Source organism: Heliangelus exortis, chromosome 1, assembly GCF_036169615.1.
Source record: "Heliangelus exortis chromosome 1, bHelExo1.hap1, whole genome shotgun sequence".
NCBI classification, from domain to species: Eukaryota; Metazoa; Chordata; class Aves; order Apodiformes; family Trochilidae; genus Heliangelus; species Heliangelus exortis.
In genome coordinates this window covers 181,722,737-181,743,909 of record NC_092422.1, presented here as the reverse complement: position 1 = coordinate 181,743,909, position 21,173 = coordinate 181,722,737, and the positions used below count along the sequence as shown (strand labels likewise).

The following is a 21,173-nucleotide window of genomic DNA, read 5'->3' as shown; positions in this document are numbered from 1 at the left end:
CTCCTCACTCAATGTCTCCTTTTTATTTTTGGTGCAGTTTAGAAGCAGGCAATTCTCCCTAATCCTTATAGAAAAACCAATCTAAGAACCTTATGTAGGGTTCTGAATCCCACTCTGCAATAGGGACTTGAAAAGCAGGGATAAAGGTACTGAAGCATTTTTGTTGCAGCATCTAACTCCAAATTATATTGTAGTTTCTCCCATCCCTTCCCTGAAACTGAATTCTTTTAAAGTCAAGTCCAGATGTCTGAAAGCAAAAACTTATTTTGTTAACATATATTTTCACAGATTTGCTACTGATACTTTATATGTAAAGCATCTCAGATGAGATGCATTTCTGAAGCCTCATCAAATTGAAACAGAAAACTAAAAACAGGGCAATGTGTTATCACTACTTAAAAACTACTTTTGGTTCCTTCTCACCTTGAAAACAGGGCATATACAGTTATCAATAAGAGCAAAGAAAGTTCTTTCCCCTCCATGTCTTTTCTCAGGAACTGGACACCACTTCCCCTACCAGTGAAGGGCACAGAGGCATTTCTGTCAAGAAAATGCTATGCTGCAAGCAGCTGCTCCAAGAAGCAATTAGAGAAGACAGAAGTAACAGCATTGCAGAACAAAACAGTTTCACTAGAGATCTCTCTTTACAAGGTTGAGGTTCAAGAGGGTACAAGTATATCATTACAAAAATATGCTGCTGTACAGGAAATGGGACCCCAATTTCTCTCAGTATCATAACTGACAAAGTACATGGATGGTATCATGCCACATTTTGAGTTTTACTGCAGAAAATATTAAGCAGAGTTCAGATATTGAAGCTATACTTCACTGCCTATTTTTCTCAATTTCATTTTTTCTCCTACACTCACGAATTTCAGTCTGGCAAAAAAACCTGAATACTTTTGAACAGAAAAACAAGTAGCCACTAAAAAGAGCCACGAAAAGATCTGAACTTTTACTGCTGAACATAAAAGCCTAACACTCCATCCAGCCTCCTTTCTTCAAGTTATATTTGCATTCTGTTGCAAAATCTACCCTAGTCACATCTGTTGGGATGTAAGGGAGCTTCCAAGTAGACCCATTGTAAGTGGGAGGAGAAGAGGGGAATTCACACAAGCTACATTTTAAGAGTGGACACTCTATCTATCTCTATACTCTTCTGTAGTCCATTAAGAGACAATTTATCTGTTGGGTGAATTAATAGAACTTATTTTCATTTCTATTAGTTAACTAGCAAGGGAGGGCTAAAATAAGATCTGGAGTCCGAAATTAATTTTCAGATTCTGAAATGGAAGCCTGGGGAAGATGGCAACAGTGTGTAACCACTGTCAAACTATCCCTCTTTTGCAGACATACCAGCTGAAGTATGAACTACAAACAGTAAAATATAATTGGGCTTGGGGGTTTTTTTGTCTCTCAGAGCCAGTAGTGTGAAGCAACAAAACTGATATTCCTTAGGTACATTCCAGGAGACTGCACCCAGTCCCACTGGGACACAAAGCCTTAATCTAATGGTAGCCTAAAGGTTAAAAAAAAGTTCATTATGACTAGGAATTTTAATCTCTTTAAAAAAGTCCTAATCAAACAAGTATTCTAGAGCAGGAGGTGGATCTTTCATAGCTTTGGAAAGATTTCAGCAGCTACCACTGCTGAAACAGCACTCTGAATAGATGCACATGCAAACCCCACCCAAATGTCTCATTTCACCAGCACAAATCTGATACCAAAGGCAGGATTAAAATATAGTTTGACTACTATCGCTTTGTTAATAGGTTAGATTGCCAGAACACTCAGTTTGGAAAAGAAGTTCTCATAAACCATGATTCTTGACTAATGCTAGGTGGTGGATATTGTTTGTTCCCGTTCAAACAACAGAAAAGTTATGTACATACTCTACTAGATTTTTTTAAGGGCAACAACCAGAGTGAGGGAATGTAAGTTTTTTATGGGTTGCACAGGTCTACGTGCAAATGTGAAGTATCTGGACTGTGCCTTAATTCACTAAAAAAAGAAAGATATTCAGCATGAAAACTAATTTTTGCATCACTACATTAGAAGTAAATCAGCATGCAAGGGAATGATGAAGTTTCAGGTTAGGACACATGGAAGTCATTAAAAGTGTACATATAACACTACAAACTATGTAAAAACTTCCATTCTGATCAAGAAGATCTTGTGAGGAATGCAAACAGTAGCTTGAGCTTGACTCAAGGTATACAGACACAAGACAGGCAGATGCAACACAAGATCTAGACTGACTGTACTGACCAGATACCTCCTGGCTATAACATGAGTTTAGATGTCCATCTCACTTGAAGATAACTAGGTGCAAGCATGAAAAGTTGAGTATCAATTTCAAATTGGAATGAACCCTAAGAAGAGTAAATGTTATCTAAAATGATACCAACCACCAGTGTTCAAGTACTGCAGATTACTCTGCAGGCTTTCAACTTTTATTCTGATACAACCATTGTTTTGCATAGGGCTATAGCATTCCAACGATGGTGACACAATACTGCCACATGTAAATAGCTGAATCCTAAATGTCTGAAATCTCCCTGCCAAAGAAATCTCTCATCCTTGAGATTCTGATATTAAGAACCTACCTAAAATATGAAATGTGTAGAGTGCATATCAACTAGCCTTCAGTAAAGTAAGCATGATTACCTTGAACCTTTACCATATATTATGTACACTAGAGCCCTGTTTCATTACCCATTTTCCCCAAAGCCATTTTGTTATTAAGAGTTACCATACAGCCACATAGCTGTTATGTAGGCAAGTTGTTCCACGTTTTTTCCCTCCCCAAATTTAAACACTGTAATTTTAAAAATAAATTTAATGATTTGAAAATTCTCACACAAGTCCTTCCATTTAATTAATCACAAGGAGAAATGACCAAATATGTAAAAATTTAAAATACTAGAGAGTATGTACTGCCCATAAAACATTTTTTTCTACAGCAAGATTAAAGAAACCAAAGTGATGGACTGCACTACCCAGAACACAGTACATCTAAATCTCCAGATTTCCCCTTGTCATGCAAATATTTCTGGATTCTTGTGCACAGACAGATGCAAGTGTCCTCAGAGTTAAATTAATATGGCAACAGCACTCCATACTGCAAGCAGATAGAATAACAACTTCAGAGGGGGTCCTTTACATTTGTAGCATTTTTGTGAGGACACAATCCATACTGTCACCTCATAAATGAAGTATCAGGTGAGTCATGCTATTGACATAGTATTGACATAGTAACTGCATAGTCTTGGTCAAGGTGCATTCAGTATTTTGAAAAATCAAGATTGTGACTCTTTGAAAGCTATTTTCAAATGTCAAGGATCAGACACATACAAAAGTAAGGGGAGAAGCTGCTGTTCCCGGGTGAGATAACAGCCTGGGCATGCAATCATGCATCTACTCTAAGTTTTTTTAGACCTTCCTTTCTGCATCCAGAAACAAGAAATCAAAGTATAACATTTGCAGAATGACAGACTTGGCTTAAAAAGGAACAGTTCAGAAGGACTTTGGTCTGAATATATTTTTGGTAAATAATCACTTCAGCAGAAGTTCAGTACTATAGTACAACAGAAACTGTTTAATACAATAATGGCAAATTTAAGAGATGACATTAAGATCACAGGGAAAAGCAATCTTAATTGTTTTCATAGCAGCTCCACCATGTTAAGTGAAGCATAAGTGGCAGTATATTTAGCTCTAAGATTGTGATTGCCAGAAGCAGAATGGATTTAAAATGCTGGAGAAGGAAAACAAAACAATTGCACTTCAGATTTCAGACTGCACATACTGAACCTTGAAACAACAAAACTAGCTTTTTATGCTATACTTTAACATATTTTAAAGGTACATTTTACAGCCTAGATGACAGCAGTGTGAGTCCAGTCATGCTTCATGATTTTACTTGCATCTGGTTTTTAGTTTGTGAATGAATTCTCCATCACTTTTCTATGATATCTTCAGATAAGAAGCCTGTGCTGGCTTTACCTCTCAAAATTTTACTGCTGGACATCAACAGGCTGATTATAATTGTACTGCATGCTTCAGTCCTACACATTAGAGTTCATGTCCTGACCATAACAAAAATGGGATGATCCGGATACACTAGAAGCCTAAATCACTATGGCAATTAACACTTTGTAGCTAAGCTTTACTCAATCTTTCCTGCTGCTTGCAACATTATTCCCTAGGGTAGACTGGCAGACTTGTTTTTGGAATAATGAATGCATTAATATTATGCCACAGCACAGGCTGAAATAGGATTTTATTTTTATGCCTACTGAGATCATAAGAGTATTTAATCTAATCCACTCTCTTTTACTAAAGAGTCCTCGGACAGCAGTTGGCAGCTTTGTCCTCTCCTGTGCCAGATTTAGTAAGAACTATTAATTATTTTGGCTTACTCCAGAGGGTATAATTTTAATACTAAAACATGTGGATGAAACCTCAGTGCTACAAGTTGTAAAAGATTCTCTGTTTTAAGTTCTCTGAAGACATACTACCACTCTGAATGCAGTGAAAAACTGTGTCAGAAAGCAAACAGGCTGAATGTGCTTTCAAAGCTAGATGGCACTAGGAAGAAATAATAAGTCAAAAGAAATTTTTGTAGTTGCACTGACTTGTAGTTAGCACATCAGAGAGCAAAACTTTAAGTACTCAACAGCAGACCTGTTCAAAACAGCAATCGGTCAATTTACACTAGTAGATTTGAAGAATTAAAGAGAGAAATTCAGGAGTTAAAACTGCCATTTGAGTAGAAGCCTTTATTCATGTCAATAAATACACAAGTTATTATATAAAAATCATAAGGCATAAGAATAAATGACAATTTTTCACCAGAAAAAACTAAAGAAAGAGACAGTCTGGAAATAGACACAGCTGTTCAACAAAAGGGGCCAAGCAGAGCGTGCTCCAGAAAGTTAGAATCAAGTAGCATCCAACATTAAAAAAGAGCCTGCGCAATGGGATTCTGCCTACTGAAAGTAAGGTAATTCATAAAAACAAGTCTTCTACACTGGACTGTTGTAGCATTGAATCTCTTTCATTTGTATTTCAAAACCTTGTACAATTCAATCAACAGTTTCTGAGCAAAGATGGCCTGCTGAATTGAGTTAGATTGGATACAGACACTTCAATCTCAGCCACAAGCCACAACCTATCATATTGCTGTTAACACAGCTTTACAGTGGAAACTAAATGTTAAAAAAGGCAAAAACACTCCTTCAGTGTCACTTTAACCCAGGCTCTAGTCCTCAGTAAACTGTCTCCACGTATCAGAAGACACAGAGCTTCAGAACTTAATCTCTAAATGACAAGTAGTGTTTGCCTTCAATATCTATTAATGAGTTCTTAGGATTTTAAGAAAAAGGTTGCTTATGAGGAACAAAAGAATATTACAGATATTTTTCTAGGTGCATTGTTTATGTTTCATTATTCCTTTTGGCTTGCTGTATTGTAGGACTGCCAGCTTAGTTTTTAAAAAACAACATCTTTTTAAGGATCTTCGTTATTTTGGAACAGATTTCTGGCACTACTCTGGGAACTAGGGGATATGACTCCTTCAGTAAAAACTACTTTCACAAATTTTCAGTAATGGAGCATTTTAAATACTGTATAATATACAAATAGAAAAAGATACATATCCTCTGTTCTTCCAAAAACTTAATGAAACTTCAAGGCCACTTTTCTTATGCATCATTATAAATGAGGGACAACTTGGAGAAAATTTTGAATCATAGCACTGATTATAAGGCTGTACCTCACGTTAGTTTAAAGAACAGAGCATGCAGTATGCATTCAAATAGCAAACAGCTACAATGGACAAAACACAACAAACATACACTAAAGTATATAAGGGAGGAAAGTGGCTTGATACCTGTTAGCAGTATTAAAATCACAGAATCACTGAACAGTCATGGTTGGAAAGGACCTCTGAGGTCATGAAGTCCAACCATACACACACAACAAGCAACAATAAAGACCATTTTGGCTTGAACACATTCTTAACAAAGATATAATGAATATAAAATTAGTCACCTAAATCCTGAAGGTTTCAAAACACTATTTAATTTGATGTTTTTTGTATAATCTGTGCTAATTTTTCTGCTAGACATCTGTGGGTTTTGTTTTAATCAGGAGCTCAAAATGTTTACTTCATATCCCAGTTTTTCAATTCATATCTCAAGAAGCTGACAATACTGGAGGTATCAGAAAGACATAGATGTGGTGCTTAGGGACGTGGTTTAGTGGTAGATTTCAGAGTGTTAGGTTAACAATTGGACTTGATGACTTTAAAGGTCTTAGCCAACCAAAATATTGCTATGATTCAATGACAAAGGGAACAGGATAGAAAAGACACTGAACTGCCCATTTGTCTGTCCACAGAGTCCTCAAAATCCCAGATGCTATAAAAGAGCTGCAACATGGAATTCAGTCCTTAGAAGAGTCATCTCTAAGTTCATTTTTTAAGGAATCTTGGGCACCCACAGGTCAGGGTTGAGTAACACATGGGAAACTAGATTCAACAGCAAAATTGATCCAAGAGTACCCATGGTCAATAAATAACGAGTTTATCATCAAAGACCTGAATTCCAATAATGAGTTCTCTCAAATGCCTCTCAATGACAGTATTCAGGGCTGCCTGAAAAAGGTGACTCTGAGAACTGTGAAGGCATAGGACCTCTAAAAAGGTTGTCTTAAGCTGTGACCCACCCCAAACAAGGTAAGTTTTTAGCCTTTCTTTGGATTTTGTCAGAACAGCGTGAAGATTCTCATTACAATTTTACCTAGATTTGTGAAGCTCTTGGAACTGGAAAGATATTTATCAGGTAAGTCTCTGTTCAGTAAATTTCAATCATTAATGTGTTTAGATAGGCAAAGGTATTACTGTAAACAGCTTATCTTGCATTAACATATGAGAAGACACAAACACACAAAAGTAGCAATTAAATTCCAAAGTTGAATGTAAGATTTTATTTCCTTTACAAAGTACACTTCCCAAATAAAATTGCATGTGATCAATAATTATACAAGGATTCAGACAGCTTTAGCTAGGTGTCTTTATGTAGTGTAACTGCTCGCATCTTACACTTAGGCCTAAATTCATGAAGTTATTCAGCAGAAGAAATTTCAAGAATAAAATAACAAAGTAAACTGAAAGTTAACCCCGTCTTACCAGCAGGAATTATGCCAATCCTTATATTGCACTGGACTAACGGTGCTTTGGGATTATTTTGGTCTATGCCAGAGTCCTTCTGCATTCTTCCAATGAGACCATGCATCACTTCACTGAACATGCCGTCCCCACCAACACAAACAACACTGCCAGGAAACACAAATTAGAATGCACACTAACAGTCAATAAACAACACAGCAAGTGTTCTACTTGGGGCATGCACTGGGTACATCAAAAACAGTTGTTCTACTCTCCTCCTCCATTTTTGCATAATATAGTAGCCCAGAGTCAACTTGGCAGAAAAAAAAAAAAAAAAAAAAAAAAAAAAAAAAAAAAAGAGCAAAAGCAGAAAAAAAATACAAGCTACACAACTGCAGACACAACTAGACATGTCTGTAATGCTAGAAAAAAATGTTATGAATGTAACCTAGAAAAGCCTTTATCCTCCATTGCTATGTGCAGACAGAAAAATGTCAGTGGAAATTCACTTTACAAGGAAAACACTGAACAGGACAGTACATACAGCTTTCCAAGCGAGCAAAATGGAAATAAGGTACATTAATTAAAATGTGAAAAGTAAGTTTATATTTCAGGCTTCAGGCAGAAGTACATGTTTACACTGTTTAATAGGGATACACATTATATGAAAGTCAAAAACCAGCATGCTTGCATGCTCTTTTGAACATGTTGAGAGCCCAGACATACAGAAGTCATATATACCTATATAACCATTCATAGCAAAACAGAGAGCTCTAAATGTTACCAGATGCAAAACTTTGTTATTCAAACCTAATTCAGGTCAGAACTTGTGCAGCAGCTACAAAGATCCTTAACATGCTCAGCAGAGAGTCCCCAGCCAAGCAAATACTACGAAGTAAAAGACTCTTACAGCAGAAAATATTTAATGCACAATACTCAAACGCACACCTTGAACTCTATAAGCATAAACATCCTCTAACAGAAAAGCTAATTGAAACACACTTTAAAGGAACATGCAACAAATTCAAAGCAAATTCAAACAAATTCCACGTAGACCCCAACATACATGTTTACGAGTGTTTACTCTTATCTACAGCAATCATTCCCAATGCATAAACTCACTTTATTTTTTTTTTTATCAATACTTATTTTTCTGCATAGTCTGCAAGAGATATTGCAGAATGAGTACCTATTTCACAGGATAAGTTGGATTATTTACATTGTAAGTATAGATGATTTAAATTTACTTCTTATTGTATTTTCAGTAGAATAAAAGCTTGGAAAAAACAGTCATTTTTTTCATTAATGGGGAGGACAGTCTTAAAAATATATACTGTACAATTATAAGTCAAGACCTAAGAGACTGGAAGAAAAGCAAGAAAAGGATGTTTATTTTTCAGTTTCATAATTAATCTTCTCATAGCTTAACTACATTATTCCTCAATTTTAGCTTTAGCTTCATGTTTCTCTGCAGGCTCTAAGAAAAAAGTTGAATGGACAAGAATTTCCACATTAGTTCAAGGTCAATGTTGCCACAGTAGTGTTCCATTTATAAAAACACTATATCCAGGCTGAGATGACAATGGTATGAATGTCTACATCAATCAAGGGCAAATACTGAGATAAAGAAGTCCATATAGACAGCATGATCCAATTCACTGCAAATGTCAGATGACCAACATGCAAGTCACACCTGTGATGCTCCCTAGTGAGTAACCACCAAAAGAGATTTTAGAATTCTTACATTTTGGGTTTAATTTTCTACTTTTTAGACAGAATAATAACAATTAACTACATCTGGCAGAGTACTTCAGGAGAAACAGGTTCTGAAGACAAATGAATTTGAAAGAAATATGGTTCCTCCTAATCTCAACCACTCTGTGAACTAATTAAAGAACCAGGAAGAAAGCTAACCTGAAATAGTTTCACAGGGGCTTGTGCAACTGTCATACACATAAGGAAGCTCAGTGATTCATACATATTTGACTTATACTAAACATGGTCATTACCTGAACAATATTACAGCAGGCTCTGGTTGTCCTGCACAATGATGTACAAAACCCTGCTATACTGTAACTGAATGAACACAGTAACTGTTTTTAAAGAGAAGTTGTTCTGTCACTGAACTCCTAAATTAGTAAACTCACCATAAGAAATTCTGCTATGGGTAAATGCAAATAAGCTGTTTCAAGTAAATACACTTGGAAAGCAGTGTACTGGTTATCATTAAGAACCCTGTATCTAGTTCCAAAGTAACAGGCATGACTTTGCCATGTAGAATATCTCGAGATGAAATGAAGAATCTCATCACTGCATGGACAGCCAGTTTAAGAGGACAGATGAACAACAATTAGGAACCCAAAGAAGCTTTTCCTGTATGTGAGAAGAGTCAATGAAACTTGAAGAAACACACACACTTATGTGGCTCAGGCACTTCTAAAATCTTCCATATAACTATGGAAGCTGTTATATAAAAGGTTGTATTAATACTAAGAACTTCTTACTAGTATCACTGTTCACCACAGAAACAGACTTGTACATGACAGACAAAAATCAAGCTTGGAAAGACAGGTTGCAGTTTGCATGCTGTCATTAAAACCCAGCCTGGGACTAAAAATATAGTATGATGCAGTTCTCTGGCCAACTCAGGTCAATCATATTAGAGAGAAAAAAACAAAAAGCCCCACCCAAGCAATAAAAAAATATTTCTACAATGAGAGACTGCTTGAATCTGTCAAAAACATTTCAGGTACCACTATAATTGATCGGTACTACTTGTAAAAAACAATTTGCCAGCAGTGGACGTGAGCTCACTTGCTTCCCTCTTCTGCTTTGTGCTTTTTTTCACCAGCTGTCAGTATTGCCTATTTCAAATCACCTAAGTCAAATGAAAAGGAAAAATTTTAAATAGGTTTTTCTATGGTCCCAGTTTCCCTTTCTTGCACTTCTGCAAAATTTAAAAAAAAACAAAAACAAACCTGTATAGCCAAAACTGCTTATTAAAAGTCAACTCATTTTAAAGCTGGTAAAGTCTAGGAACTCAGCCTGTGAATAGAGTTTCCATGATCTGTCAACATCACACACTCACTTGATTTTTACAAAACATGTAGAACTGCTACCCTAGTGTAGGTACTCTGAAAAGACAAACTTCTTTATTTTTGCAATTTACCAGTTTAAATGTACCTGGCAACAAGCACAAGAGGATACCCTTGTAAAATACTGTTTTTATGAGTTTATCTGCATAGGTTCTGCCAACATTTTCACAATTTTCCAGTCATAAAGCTTTCTTCATACCATGAACCAGAAACTGGAATGACTATCTTATTGATCAAAATATTCTGCATCTACAGCAGATTTAATAAAGGAATGCAATTTCACCATGCAGTAAGTTTTCTTTTAAAACAGGAATTGCACAACAGAGCAAATATAAAAAAAGCCAAATGATGGAGCCATTATTTGACCAATCTTAGCAAGAAGAACAATCTGAAACATTTCTAACAGTTCATGGGTTTTTTGACATAGGCTGAATGTTACTGATGCAGTGTTCTGGACTCATGTATATGTCAAGATCACCTAAACCACAAAACATTTCAAGGTTAACTTCCACACTATCACAGAATGCTCAAATTCTGGATGAGTAAAATTGATCTTATATTCATCTTTTGAACATAAATCTCACAGAAACCCTGCTATACTACACTTTAATATATCGTGTGTTGAACAGGTTTACTGACACAGTTTAGTTTTCCTTTGATAGTCCTAAATGTGAATCTCCCAAGAAAAGGAATATAAACCAGAACCTTAAGCTGTTGCAATAAATGTATCAGCAATAAGGGATTCTATTTTAAAATAGAGACAAGGGCAGATTACAGAGTATATCATCAAGAGAAGGAAAAAAAAGGCAAGTGAAGTTACTTACCCATCATATTTATTAATATTAACTTCAAATAAATTGTCCTTAGCATGGTTGGCATGTTCAGTTACTATGAAGAAATAAACACATTAAAAATTACTATTACAGAAATACCATTATAAAATGGTATACAGTAAACAATTAAAAATTTAATTATTCATTAATAAACATGATCCTATTACCAGTGCTATCATAAAACAGCCTGCCCATAGAACTTATTTCAAAAATTTTTACCCCAAGGAATTAATCAAAGGAGACATGCACTGCAACACATAGGGAAAAATCTTTTGCTAAAAAAACTGTGCAAATTAACTATTTGTTTTAATAGTAAAACAGAAAAAAAAAAGACAAATACAGTATCTTATAAACGAAGAGTTCAAATAGCTAAGAATAACCTCAAGTTTTAGTTTAGTAAGCAGAAAATTGATATAAGGTCATAATTTACCTGGTAACCTATCTTTTACTTAAAAAACATCCCTGTCTCCCACTTTAGTCTCATTTCCTTCGTAAGAAAATACAAATAACAGAAAGAACTTAAGCTATTCAGAGACGTTTTAAAGAGATCACAATGTGTTTATTAAGAAATTAAAATATGCACTACTCACTAACAACATCAGTGGAGATAGCAGCCAGGCTGAAGAGTGGGGCAACTTTCTGTTCATAAATCCTCTTCCCTTGCCGTTTTCCTCCATATGGATTAATATACACAAGTAACTGCTTTGGTCTAGACTCTGCAGTAAATAAAAGTATTATAGTATACTACTTTTTCACACCAAGCAAAAATTCAATGAGCTATACAAAACCAAACCCATAAACATGACAGTGAAGACAGCATAGAAGACTTTTGTAACTCTTCATTAACTGTTTTAACTCTAACTCTTTGACAAAGAGCTATAAAAACCTGATTCATCTATCCTCTGCCATACTGAGGATACTGACAGTACTGTATTGGTAATAAGATGGTAGGTGAAATTCAGAATAATTTCATCTGACTCCATGTTTTGCACATTTAAGCATATTATTCTTGCAGTACCTCCCCCCTTAGACACTGAGGCACACAAAACAATAGACAAACCACAGGCAGCAATGGGCATGTGTGAGTAAAGCATACACAGAAATGCTTTAACATTAATTTATTTAAAGAATGTTCTTGTTTTGGTAACACAGTTAAAATGCATTTCCTTTCTGTGCTAAAGACACAAGAACAACTGGCAAAAACTACATGTCACACATTAAGTGCTTGCCTTATAGAGTAACCCCTCCCACCAGAAAAACACCCCAATGATTTTATTATCACCAGTTTGTTCAAGTAGTTCTGGATTTACATTCATGTTAGCAATAAAAATAATTATTACACCTCTGTACTAATAGATACACAAAACAATAATGCTTGTTGCACCTCAAGAGCCTTCCTTTTTTGCATATAACACTACAATCTATTATAGCATTTGCCCCTTCCTCTGATGGCATTTCAAATTATTATTTTAAATTAAGAGAACACAGTTCTTAGATCAGCACTATACTGTTTGAATGGTTTAAAGCTGCCACACTCCCCCAAAACATATTCACCCTCTCCGAGAACATATTACCTTTTCTGAAATAGTTTGTAACCAATAGAATGAACACCTGCATTTAAATGGCGATGACTGCCAGGGCCACCTCTAACAGACGTACTGACTGGGTGCACAAATGTCATTTTAGGAAGTATTTTATTGAAACCCAGGTATCTTGTGTAACACAGACACAAGAAAAAAAAAGTAATATGCATACTTTGAACTCCTGTTCCGAACATATTTTATTAAATATCCATTTGTATTCTGTGTATTAAGTACATGTTTCAGTAACATCAGGTATATTTGTATTCAGTCCTACCTCCAGCTCAGTGTCTCAGATGGACCTCAGACCTACACTGTAATTTATCTCTAGTCCTGCCTCCCATCTCTTACTGCTGTTTGGTCTCCCTGGATGGATTTGATCAGTTTCTCTCATCTGAGCTGTAAATGGGACCTGCTGCTATTCTCATCCCTGCTCTGCCCACCCAGCTCAGATACAGTGGGACTGCACCCTGGTCAGTGAGGGCACTGCCTGAGCTATGGTCATCCTTGATGTCCCTTTTGTCAAGGAGCTGCTCTGCTTCTGCCACTTCCTTATATCTATCAAGGTATCTCTTTGTCCTGTTTTAAGCCAGGACATAACCAATTTTCCTTTTAGTAATTTTACATTTCATTTTAGTTTCTCCTAAGTAATTGCACTTACTAAAATTAACAGTATGCTTCCAGTGTCTGCTTCTAAGAGTGATAATGCTCAGTTATAGTTATTCAGAGGTAATGGTATGAGTGCTCTGCAGAAAGGCTCTTGCTTATCCTCACTGCTACAGGAACTAAGGTCACTGCTTGGTTCTGCTAAACCTCTTATGTGCCAGAAACGAAAGGGAAGAAAAGGGGTCAAACATGCAACCCACCTGCAGGGAGGAGCAGACTGGGCAGGCAACCCAAAACTGATAAAACTCAGTAGGCCATACATGTCACACTTGGTATAAAGCTGGCAGATCATGAGGGTCAAGCTCTCTCTTTAGTTCATGGCCAATGTCCTGAAAGGACTTCATGCGTTCTGCCTTCAACTCTGACCCATGCATTCCTGATCTGTGTGCTCCTGAATCCTGTTACCATCTGTTACTGACTCCAAGAGTCCAGCCTGGGATTTTCCCAGGGCCTGCCTGCCCTGCAGCCTCAGTGGTGACCTGAGCTTTATCAGGGGTGGAGCACAATATTTCTTTTGTATACATTATTTCATGATTTTCTTTTCCATCATTACTGTGTTGTTAAAACTGTTCTGTTTATTTTCCAGCCCATAAGTTTCTCTCTTATCCTCTTTCATTTCACCTTCTGGGAAGTGAGAGGGGTTAATAGCATCTGTCATTTGTTTAATAGCCAACCAGGCCTTAAACCATAAAGGCCTTTCAGGAATAACTCCTGCAAAACTGTTTTAAGTCTTCCAAGATGTAGATGTCCAGAAGTCTCAGAAATTATTAATGGGAACTCTTACTGCATAAGGAACATTGTTAATGAGAGAGACTAGAAAGGTGAGACAGACACACAAAGGCACCCATAAATCTTAAAACTGCTACAGCTCTTGTCCTCAGATCTCTATAGTACCTCAAATCTCTGAGCTTACATCTGCCCTTCACTTTCTTTAAATCTACAATAATTTAAGGCCTCTGCTAAGCTTCTAACATGTCCCCATTTTGTGAAAATAACTCCCATCTGAGCAAAATTAAGACATCTATAGTCCTGAGTGAATAGAGCAAAATATTCAGTACAATTTAGCAAACACATGAGATAGAAAAGTAGTGATAAGAAGAATGAAACATGTCAACTCGGCTCCCTCAACTTCAGCGTAAGCTGCTCGTAAGAGTTCAAAAGATACATCAAAATAGTATTTATTGACGTAGAGGCCTGTTAAATCATGCTGCAAGTATTAGAAATTTAGTCAAACTTACTCTGCATTTCAAGTAATTCTTTCAGCGCCTGAATCCACTGATTACACAAGTGCTCATCAACACACCAAAATGTCACATCACTGCACCGCCAGCGGTGATTTCGAGCTTTTTTCACATAATACACTATTGAAATTGAGAAAAAAAAGAGGAAAAAAAAAAAACAAACCACAAAGCACACTGAGACAGTTCTGCAAAATGACAATGCAGAAGAGATCATCAAAATATCAAAATACCCACCTGGAAAAAAGTGATAGCTGACCCCCACTACCCAGTTGTGCAAATGACAGAAGCATTCACAGTATGAACAGGACACTTATAAAATTCAAAATTAAAACATAAATGAAGATACTTGCTCTGGGACATTATCTCATAGCAGACACACAAACTAATTGTTAAATCAAACACAACCCATTTTCCGTAAGCTGATTATAAACATACTTATACAGAAGTTTACTGAGCTTAGATATTGTTTTATCCATACTGAAGCCTGCAGTGTCTACCTAGCATAAAATGCCACTTCAGCTCAGATATAGTTTTCTTGTGCAGTAATAACTAAGCTGGTGAGACAACAGCACCCTTGCCTTTCCATCCACACTAACACTAATTTTTGTTACTGAAGGACTAAATGTGAAGGACACAACAAAAACTTTGGCATGGGAGCAACCACATTTGCACCAGCTTTGAGGCACAGAAGCCACCAGTCTTTCCTCAGAAGAACCAGAAGCTTATTTCTGGCATTTTGTTTTATGAATGCAGTCAAAAGGACAAGGAACTCAAACATTTAGGACCCATTTTTCCAGCCTCTCTCTTCGATTTCTAGTAAAGTAGTAGAAAGCAAATGTCCTACTACAGTCATTCAGCAGCAGAAACATAAGACAATATTTAGAACTTCATTAAAAAACTAAACACAGCATGTGGTCTTAAAGAGTTCTATTTAAAACATAAATTTAAAAAAAATAATCTCTAAATGTAAACTCCACTAATTCTTGGTGGTTCGGTTTGTTTGTTTGATGGAGTTTTTTGATTGGTTTGTTTGTTAGTTTGTTTTTGGATGGTTTTTTGTGTGTGATATTTTGCATCTTTTAAACACATCATCCCTATTGCAAGAAAAATTTCTGAAGATTACTTCCACATCTGCCCTAAACTACCTCCAAAGTAACCAGCACAGGCATCCTGACAATATTTGCCTTACCTGTGAAAGCATGTGGCTTTGACATTTTTTGCCATTTCCCAATATTACGCTGTTTCTTGTCAAGTTCAGTTTCTTCTACAGCAATGATCTCAGAGGCTGGTACAAAACAGTTTTCTGTAAGAAAACAAAAGCAAAGAACAGAGTGATCCCACCTCCCCTTTCCAGATGTTTGGGCTTGGTAAAAGCCTGAGAGGTTTCTGTTCTACAAATACCAGCTGTACTGATAGCAACTCTCAGTACCACTTGCACTGTACAAGCACCAAGCAACTCCACTGCCTTGGTAAGTATACTCCAATCTTAAGATAGTCAGACCCAAAAACTAGCTAATATAGCTATTGCAGAGGATCAGAAAGATGTAAAGCTGTCTCAAAAACAAACAAGTTTTTCAGAACATTTCCTACAGCTTAAAAAAACAAATCCAAATGCAGTGGCGTTTGTATTTGAACAGAGCTCAAGAATTTTTATTAGTCCAATTACAATTATCACTATTAAACTTAATGTTACACATTATACTGTCTAATCAGAAAGCAAATCAACTACTTAGTCCCACCCTCCCCGCTTTTTCCCAGAAGGGAGAATTTTCCATTGGAAAGGTATCCAATAGACTTTCAATACAAGCAGCACAATCCTGCTCCTTCAAACACAATGCTGTCATCTGCCATTTAGTCACCACAACCTGCCCCATAAAAATAATTGGAAGGTCTATCTCACTGCCTTTTGAGAGGTCAACAAGGTTCACATATGTACTAATTATAGTCCTTTCCCACACCTACTTATGTAGCATTTACCCTACCATCAAGTAGCAGAAGCCATTTATTTCACTGATTTAGCATAGCACTGTTCACTCAAAGCCCTTCACCTTTATGAGTTCTTAAAAAAACATGGGGAATCTTATTGCCACGTTAACAACAAAACATTGGTACTTACATCAGCATTACTAGATCAACGTTAATGAAAAACAATGAACTATGGACCCCGACCATATTAAACAACTTCACATGGCTCAGTACAATATACTCAGTTAAGCAGCACAGCAGCACACAACTGTTCTTAGAAAAAATTCCAGGCAAAACACCATCTAGATTCAAGGACTGAATTTCAAGTTCAGAAATACTGAAGTACATACCAATTTCCTTAAGCTTAATCTCAAAGATCTTCACACATATATTTTTTCATGTTTTACTTTGTTCATTGTCTATCATATACAACACACTAGGATGAGTTTTCCACACAGAGTGTTTGGATAAAGGGGTATGGCAAAAATCAAAAAAAACCAACAAAGAAAATACTTTATAGACAGGTGACAGTCTTTCCAGTACCCTGGCTGTGTCAGTCATCACTCACTCCTGGTCACAGTGCTTACAGTCCTAACAGACACTTTCTTGAAGAGCAAACTGACAAACCAGCAAAATACAGTGTTAGATGTGTGCTACTTTTCCCCACACTAAGCAAGCAAGAGTAGAAAAAAACCCGACAAACCACAAGGTAAGCACACTAACAGTGAGCTTGCTTTGTGAATAATGTAGCTGTCAGTTGTGAAGACTGTTCTTCTGTGTTAGGAAAGGCTTTTTGGTGTGTCAACACTGTCTGTCACTCCCACTTCTTCAGGCAGAACATTTACCGAGTTTATAAGTAAACTTAGAACTCCAGTAAAGATTTGTTCATTCATCACTGCCAGCTATGCATCCAAATTCCTCCCTCAAAAACGGGTTAGCTCAAAGTAAGACAGATGTGCAAAAGCACAAAAATGTAACTGATCACAGCATTTAGTTTATTCTTAAAATCAGCTCAGGATCATGGACATGGTGGCATTCAGGATTTATCTATTCATCATTACAGAATTTATCCATCATTACAGAAAATTCACTTCCTAGGGAGAATAAAGGTGTTATGACTAAATTATTGAATTCAAAGCTGTGGAAGAGCCACAGAAAGGTCTGAAGACCATGATATTGCAATATACAGACCTAACATCAGAACAGCATCACTCTTGTGAAAACTAGTACTCAGGCTTCTTCCAGTTCTAGTTTTGGGGGGAAAGATGGAAAAGACATGTTAAGGGAGAATTCTGTTTTTTCTATTTGTTTCTGAATTTCAATGCAAAAGGGTGAGGTGGATATTTCAACACTTCTACAATATGACTAACTATAGCTCTAGTCCCTTACCTGTCTATGTCTGAAAACACCAAAGAAATACATATCACACTATTTTTATGTACCTAAATCCAAAACAGTAATAAATAATGAGAAAAAAAGCAGACATCATGGAGTCTTTTCAGTTTAAGGACAACAGTTTCACTGTACTAACTATCTATTAAACAAAAAATATAGCACTTTTATACTGCATAATTAAGTCTGGATTTAGGCATAATGCACAGTGTCATGTAGTCAAAGGCTAAATGGTTCAAAGATACTAATCTTGGTCAAGCAACTCCTCTGAAATTATATGTTTCTAACTAACCATCTTCCATACTATTAAGTTTATTTATATACTGCCATGTATGCTGCTCCAATTTCCAAAACAAATGCAGAGAATGCGATGAGCCATCCCAGGTCTTAAAAGACCTTAAAGACAACAGCACAACAATATGAAATGGTGATGCTATTAAAGCACAAGTGAAGGACAACATGAATTCATCTGGGTTTTAAGAAGAGAAGGTATATAATTTATTTTATTGGTCCCTACATCAATTATATCTGCCCTTCTAGAATACTTAGGCATTTCCCTTTTTCCTCCCATCCTCCCTTTTTTCTTCTAATACCACGTCATAGAACGGTTTAGGTTGGATGGGATATTAGAGATCATTTTCCAATCTTTAAGATCATATCTTTCAATACTTTTTCAGCAAGACTGCTTATAAAACTAGATTATGTCAACTTGCATTCACACAACAGAAAAGGGTAACAAACTTTTTTGTCATCAGGAATAAGAAAAGACATACTTAAAACATAACCAATTCTCAGGTAAACTGTAAGATCAAATTCTTACAGATCCATTTGTGTCCACCTCATCCCTTTTTCCTGACCTTTTTTTCAAAAGGCCTCAGGCCAATAAGATATGATAAAATCTGGACATATTTAAGAGAGGTAATGGTAAGAGGGGAAGAACTATTTATCTACTTACATTTGGGAACCTGGCTGGGACTGCAGACATCTCTATTGAAACCTTTCTCAGATAAACTACTCAACCTTTCTATTTTTAGTTTCTGTCTCAGATCCTTCAACCTCTAAAATGAGGATGACTGCAGTTTTCCTCTCTATAACAGCTGCTAGGAAAAGGACATTACACATTTTCAGATGTTGACATACCATGCTACTACGTCTGTAAAAATAATGCGAATAATTACTATATAAAAAAAAAGGTCAAACACTAATAAAATGCTACCTGACGTCTACTAGTAAGCTTGATATACTGTATATACAGATATGTATATACTGTATGTACAGACATTTTCGTAAGTTATCCTGACATTTTGTCAGGTATGTTTTTCACAATAAACTCTCCCACTTGCAGTTTTGCAAGTCAGCACTAATCCAGTTATACAGAAGGGAAAACTATGAAGAGCTTTGTTACCAAATTACAAGTATTAGCTTGCATAAAGTATTTACAAAACAGTAACTAGCAAAAGTTAAGACTTACTTTCCAAATGTCCATGGAACCCTTTAGAAAGCAAAGAGCTCTAAACAACCCTCCTTTGATAAAAAACAATAATTGCTTGAAATACCATCTCAGTCCGAGAGTGCTTTTACCCTGTCATAGTGTTTTTCAACACAACTTTTTAACAACTGCTATGCAAATTTAAAAAAAAAAAAAAAAAAAAAAAAAAAAAGGTGCTTTTTCTGTAAGCCTATTATGTCCTGCTACGAGTAGTTTAAATACAGCTTTACATGCTGCATGGTGCTACCTACAGTGCCAAGGAACAACGGGGTTCAGCTAAGCACATCTGCGCTCTCGGCACCCAGCTGCAAGGGCAGGCTTCCTGCTTTGTTACCGGGGCGCACACAGACTCAGCCCAGACGCTTGAATTGCCTTCTCCGGGAACCACGGAACGTGCTGCACCCGCACGCCGCGTCCGCAGCCCGTCGTGACCAGCTTTCACCTTGGTTTCGAGGCGCACAAGCCGAGTAAGCCGCCGATTCGTTCGGCAGAACCGGCAGCCCCGCCACCGCTTCCTCCCCGCTTCGCTTCGCTCCCTTCCGCGTGTGGTCTGACCCCCTCAAGTCCCCCACCCTCGGACTCTGAACCCCAGGGGCGACCGCTGCCGCGGACACGGATGTTGCCGACGGCCGCCCTTCATTTGTGGGACGAAAAAGCGGCCGAGTACAAGAAATACTCAGCGCAGACACAATACTCAGAACGCTCGACATTCTCTAAACCCTGAGGCCGGCTCCGGCAGCGGGCCGGCCCGCCAGCAGGCCGACCCCGACACTATCCATGCCCGAAGCCTCCCTACCCCAGGCCGCCAGGGACGCTGCGTACACCCCTCCCCTCCCCCGCCACTGCGATAAGGCGGCCCGCCCAGAGGCCACGGCAGGTGACCTCCCGGCAGGTGCGCTCCCGGCCGCCCGCCGCAGCCCGCCCCGCCGCCCTACTCACCGCCACCGCGGCGCGCCGGGCGGGGGTCGCGCCAGGCGAGGCGCCCCCGCTCCTCGTCTAAGGTGACCTCCCAGGAGCGCTGCCCCAGCCCCAGCGAGCTGACCAGCCGGGGCCGCCGGCCGCCCAGGAGCTGCTCCATGGCTGCCGTGAGCCCGGGCCCGCCGCAGCCCGCTACCGCATGGCCCAGCGGAGCGGGCGGCCGCCGCGGGGCGAGCCCGGCAGCTAACGGCGCCCCCGGCTCGCTGCTACCCGGCCTGTCCCCGGGCGGGGCGGGGCGTAGCGTCAGCTCTTACGCCAGCGTCGCCGGGGCGGGGCCTGTGGGGCTGGGGCAGTCGGGGTCAGCGGGGCCGGGCTGGTAGAGCTGTTGTTACTGTGTCCCTTGTGGATACTGCTCGCTGCTCCCAAGAGCTGAGGAGCCGAAGGGCCCCCGCACCTCCCACCCGTTTTGTCTCCTTGCCCCGAGGCGGGGGCTCGCTCAGCACCCGGGGAATTCCGTCCCTCTCTCGGAATTTCCCCCCCACACACGCCAAGAACCGCGAGTGAGAGGGCCCGTGCATGGCTCAGAGCAGAGAAACTGGAGCTAACACCAGAACATGTGAGGACTGGTTTAGTGTTTTTTTTGTTGTTGGTACCAAACACTAAAACTCTTCCCATATCAAGATGGTGAAAATGTCATGAATGTATCTACCACAATCATCCAGTACCACAAACCTCTCCATCTAACCTTGCCTTCTTTTCCATAAAAAGTATTTTGAGTTTGCCATAAACATAATGACAGTAATTTGCCATCATTAAACTTTTA

At 38.2% G+C, this 21,173-nt stretch overlaps 1 protein-coding gene across 3 annotated transcripts in view; it reads right to left on the bottom strand.

Moving 5' to 3' along the window:
- CERK (ceramide kinase) overlaps positions 1-20,659 on the bottom strand; it is a 36,743-nt gene extending 16,084 nt beyond the window's left edge. Inside the window, exons 1-6 of one of the 3 annotated variants that reach the window (XM_071733836.1) lie at positions 20,372-20,659; positions 15,776-15,889; positions 14,584-14,706; positions 11,690-11,815; positions 11,091-11,154; positions 7,193-7,338 (exon numbers count right to left, since the gene is read on the bottom strand). In XM_071733836.1, coding sequence (XP_071589937.1) covers positions 7,193-7,338; positions 11,091-11,154; positions 11,690-11,815; positions 14,584-14,706; positions 15,776-15,889; positions 20,372-20,510 — 712 coding nt within the window. In that variant the 5' untranslated portion in view covers positions 20,511-20,659. Of the gene's footprint in view, positions 1-7,192; positions 7,339-11,090; positions 11,155-11,689; positions 11,816-14,583; positions 14,707-15,775; positions 15,890-18,898; positions 19,013-20,371 lie in introns of those variants that run through there. The other 2 variants (XM_071733838.1, XM_071733837.1) reach the window with 2 other exon arrangements.
- Positions 20,660-21,173: the final 514 nt, after the last annotated feature.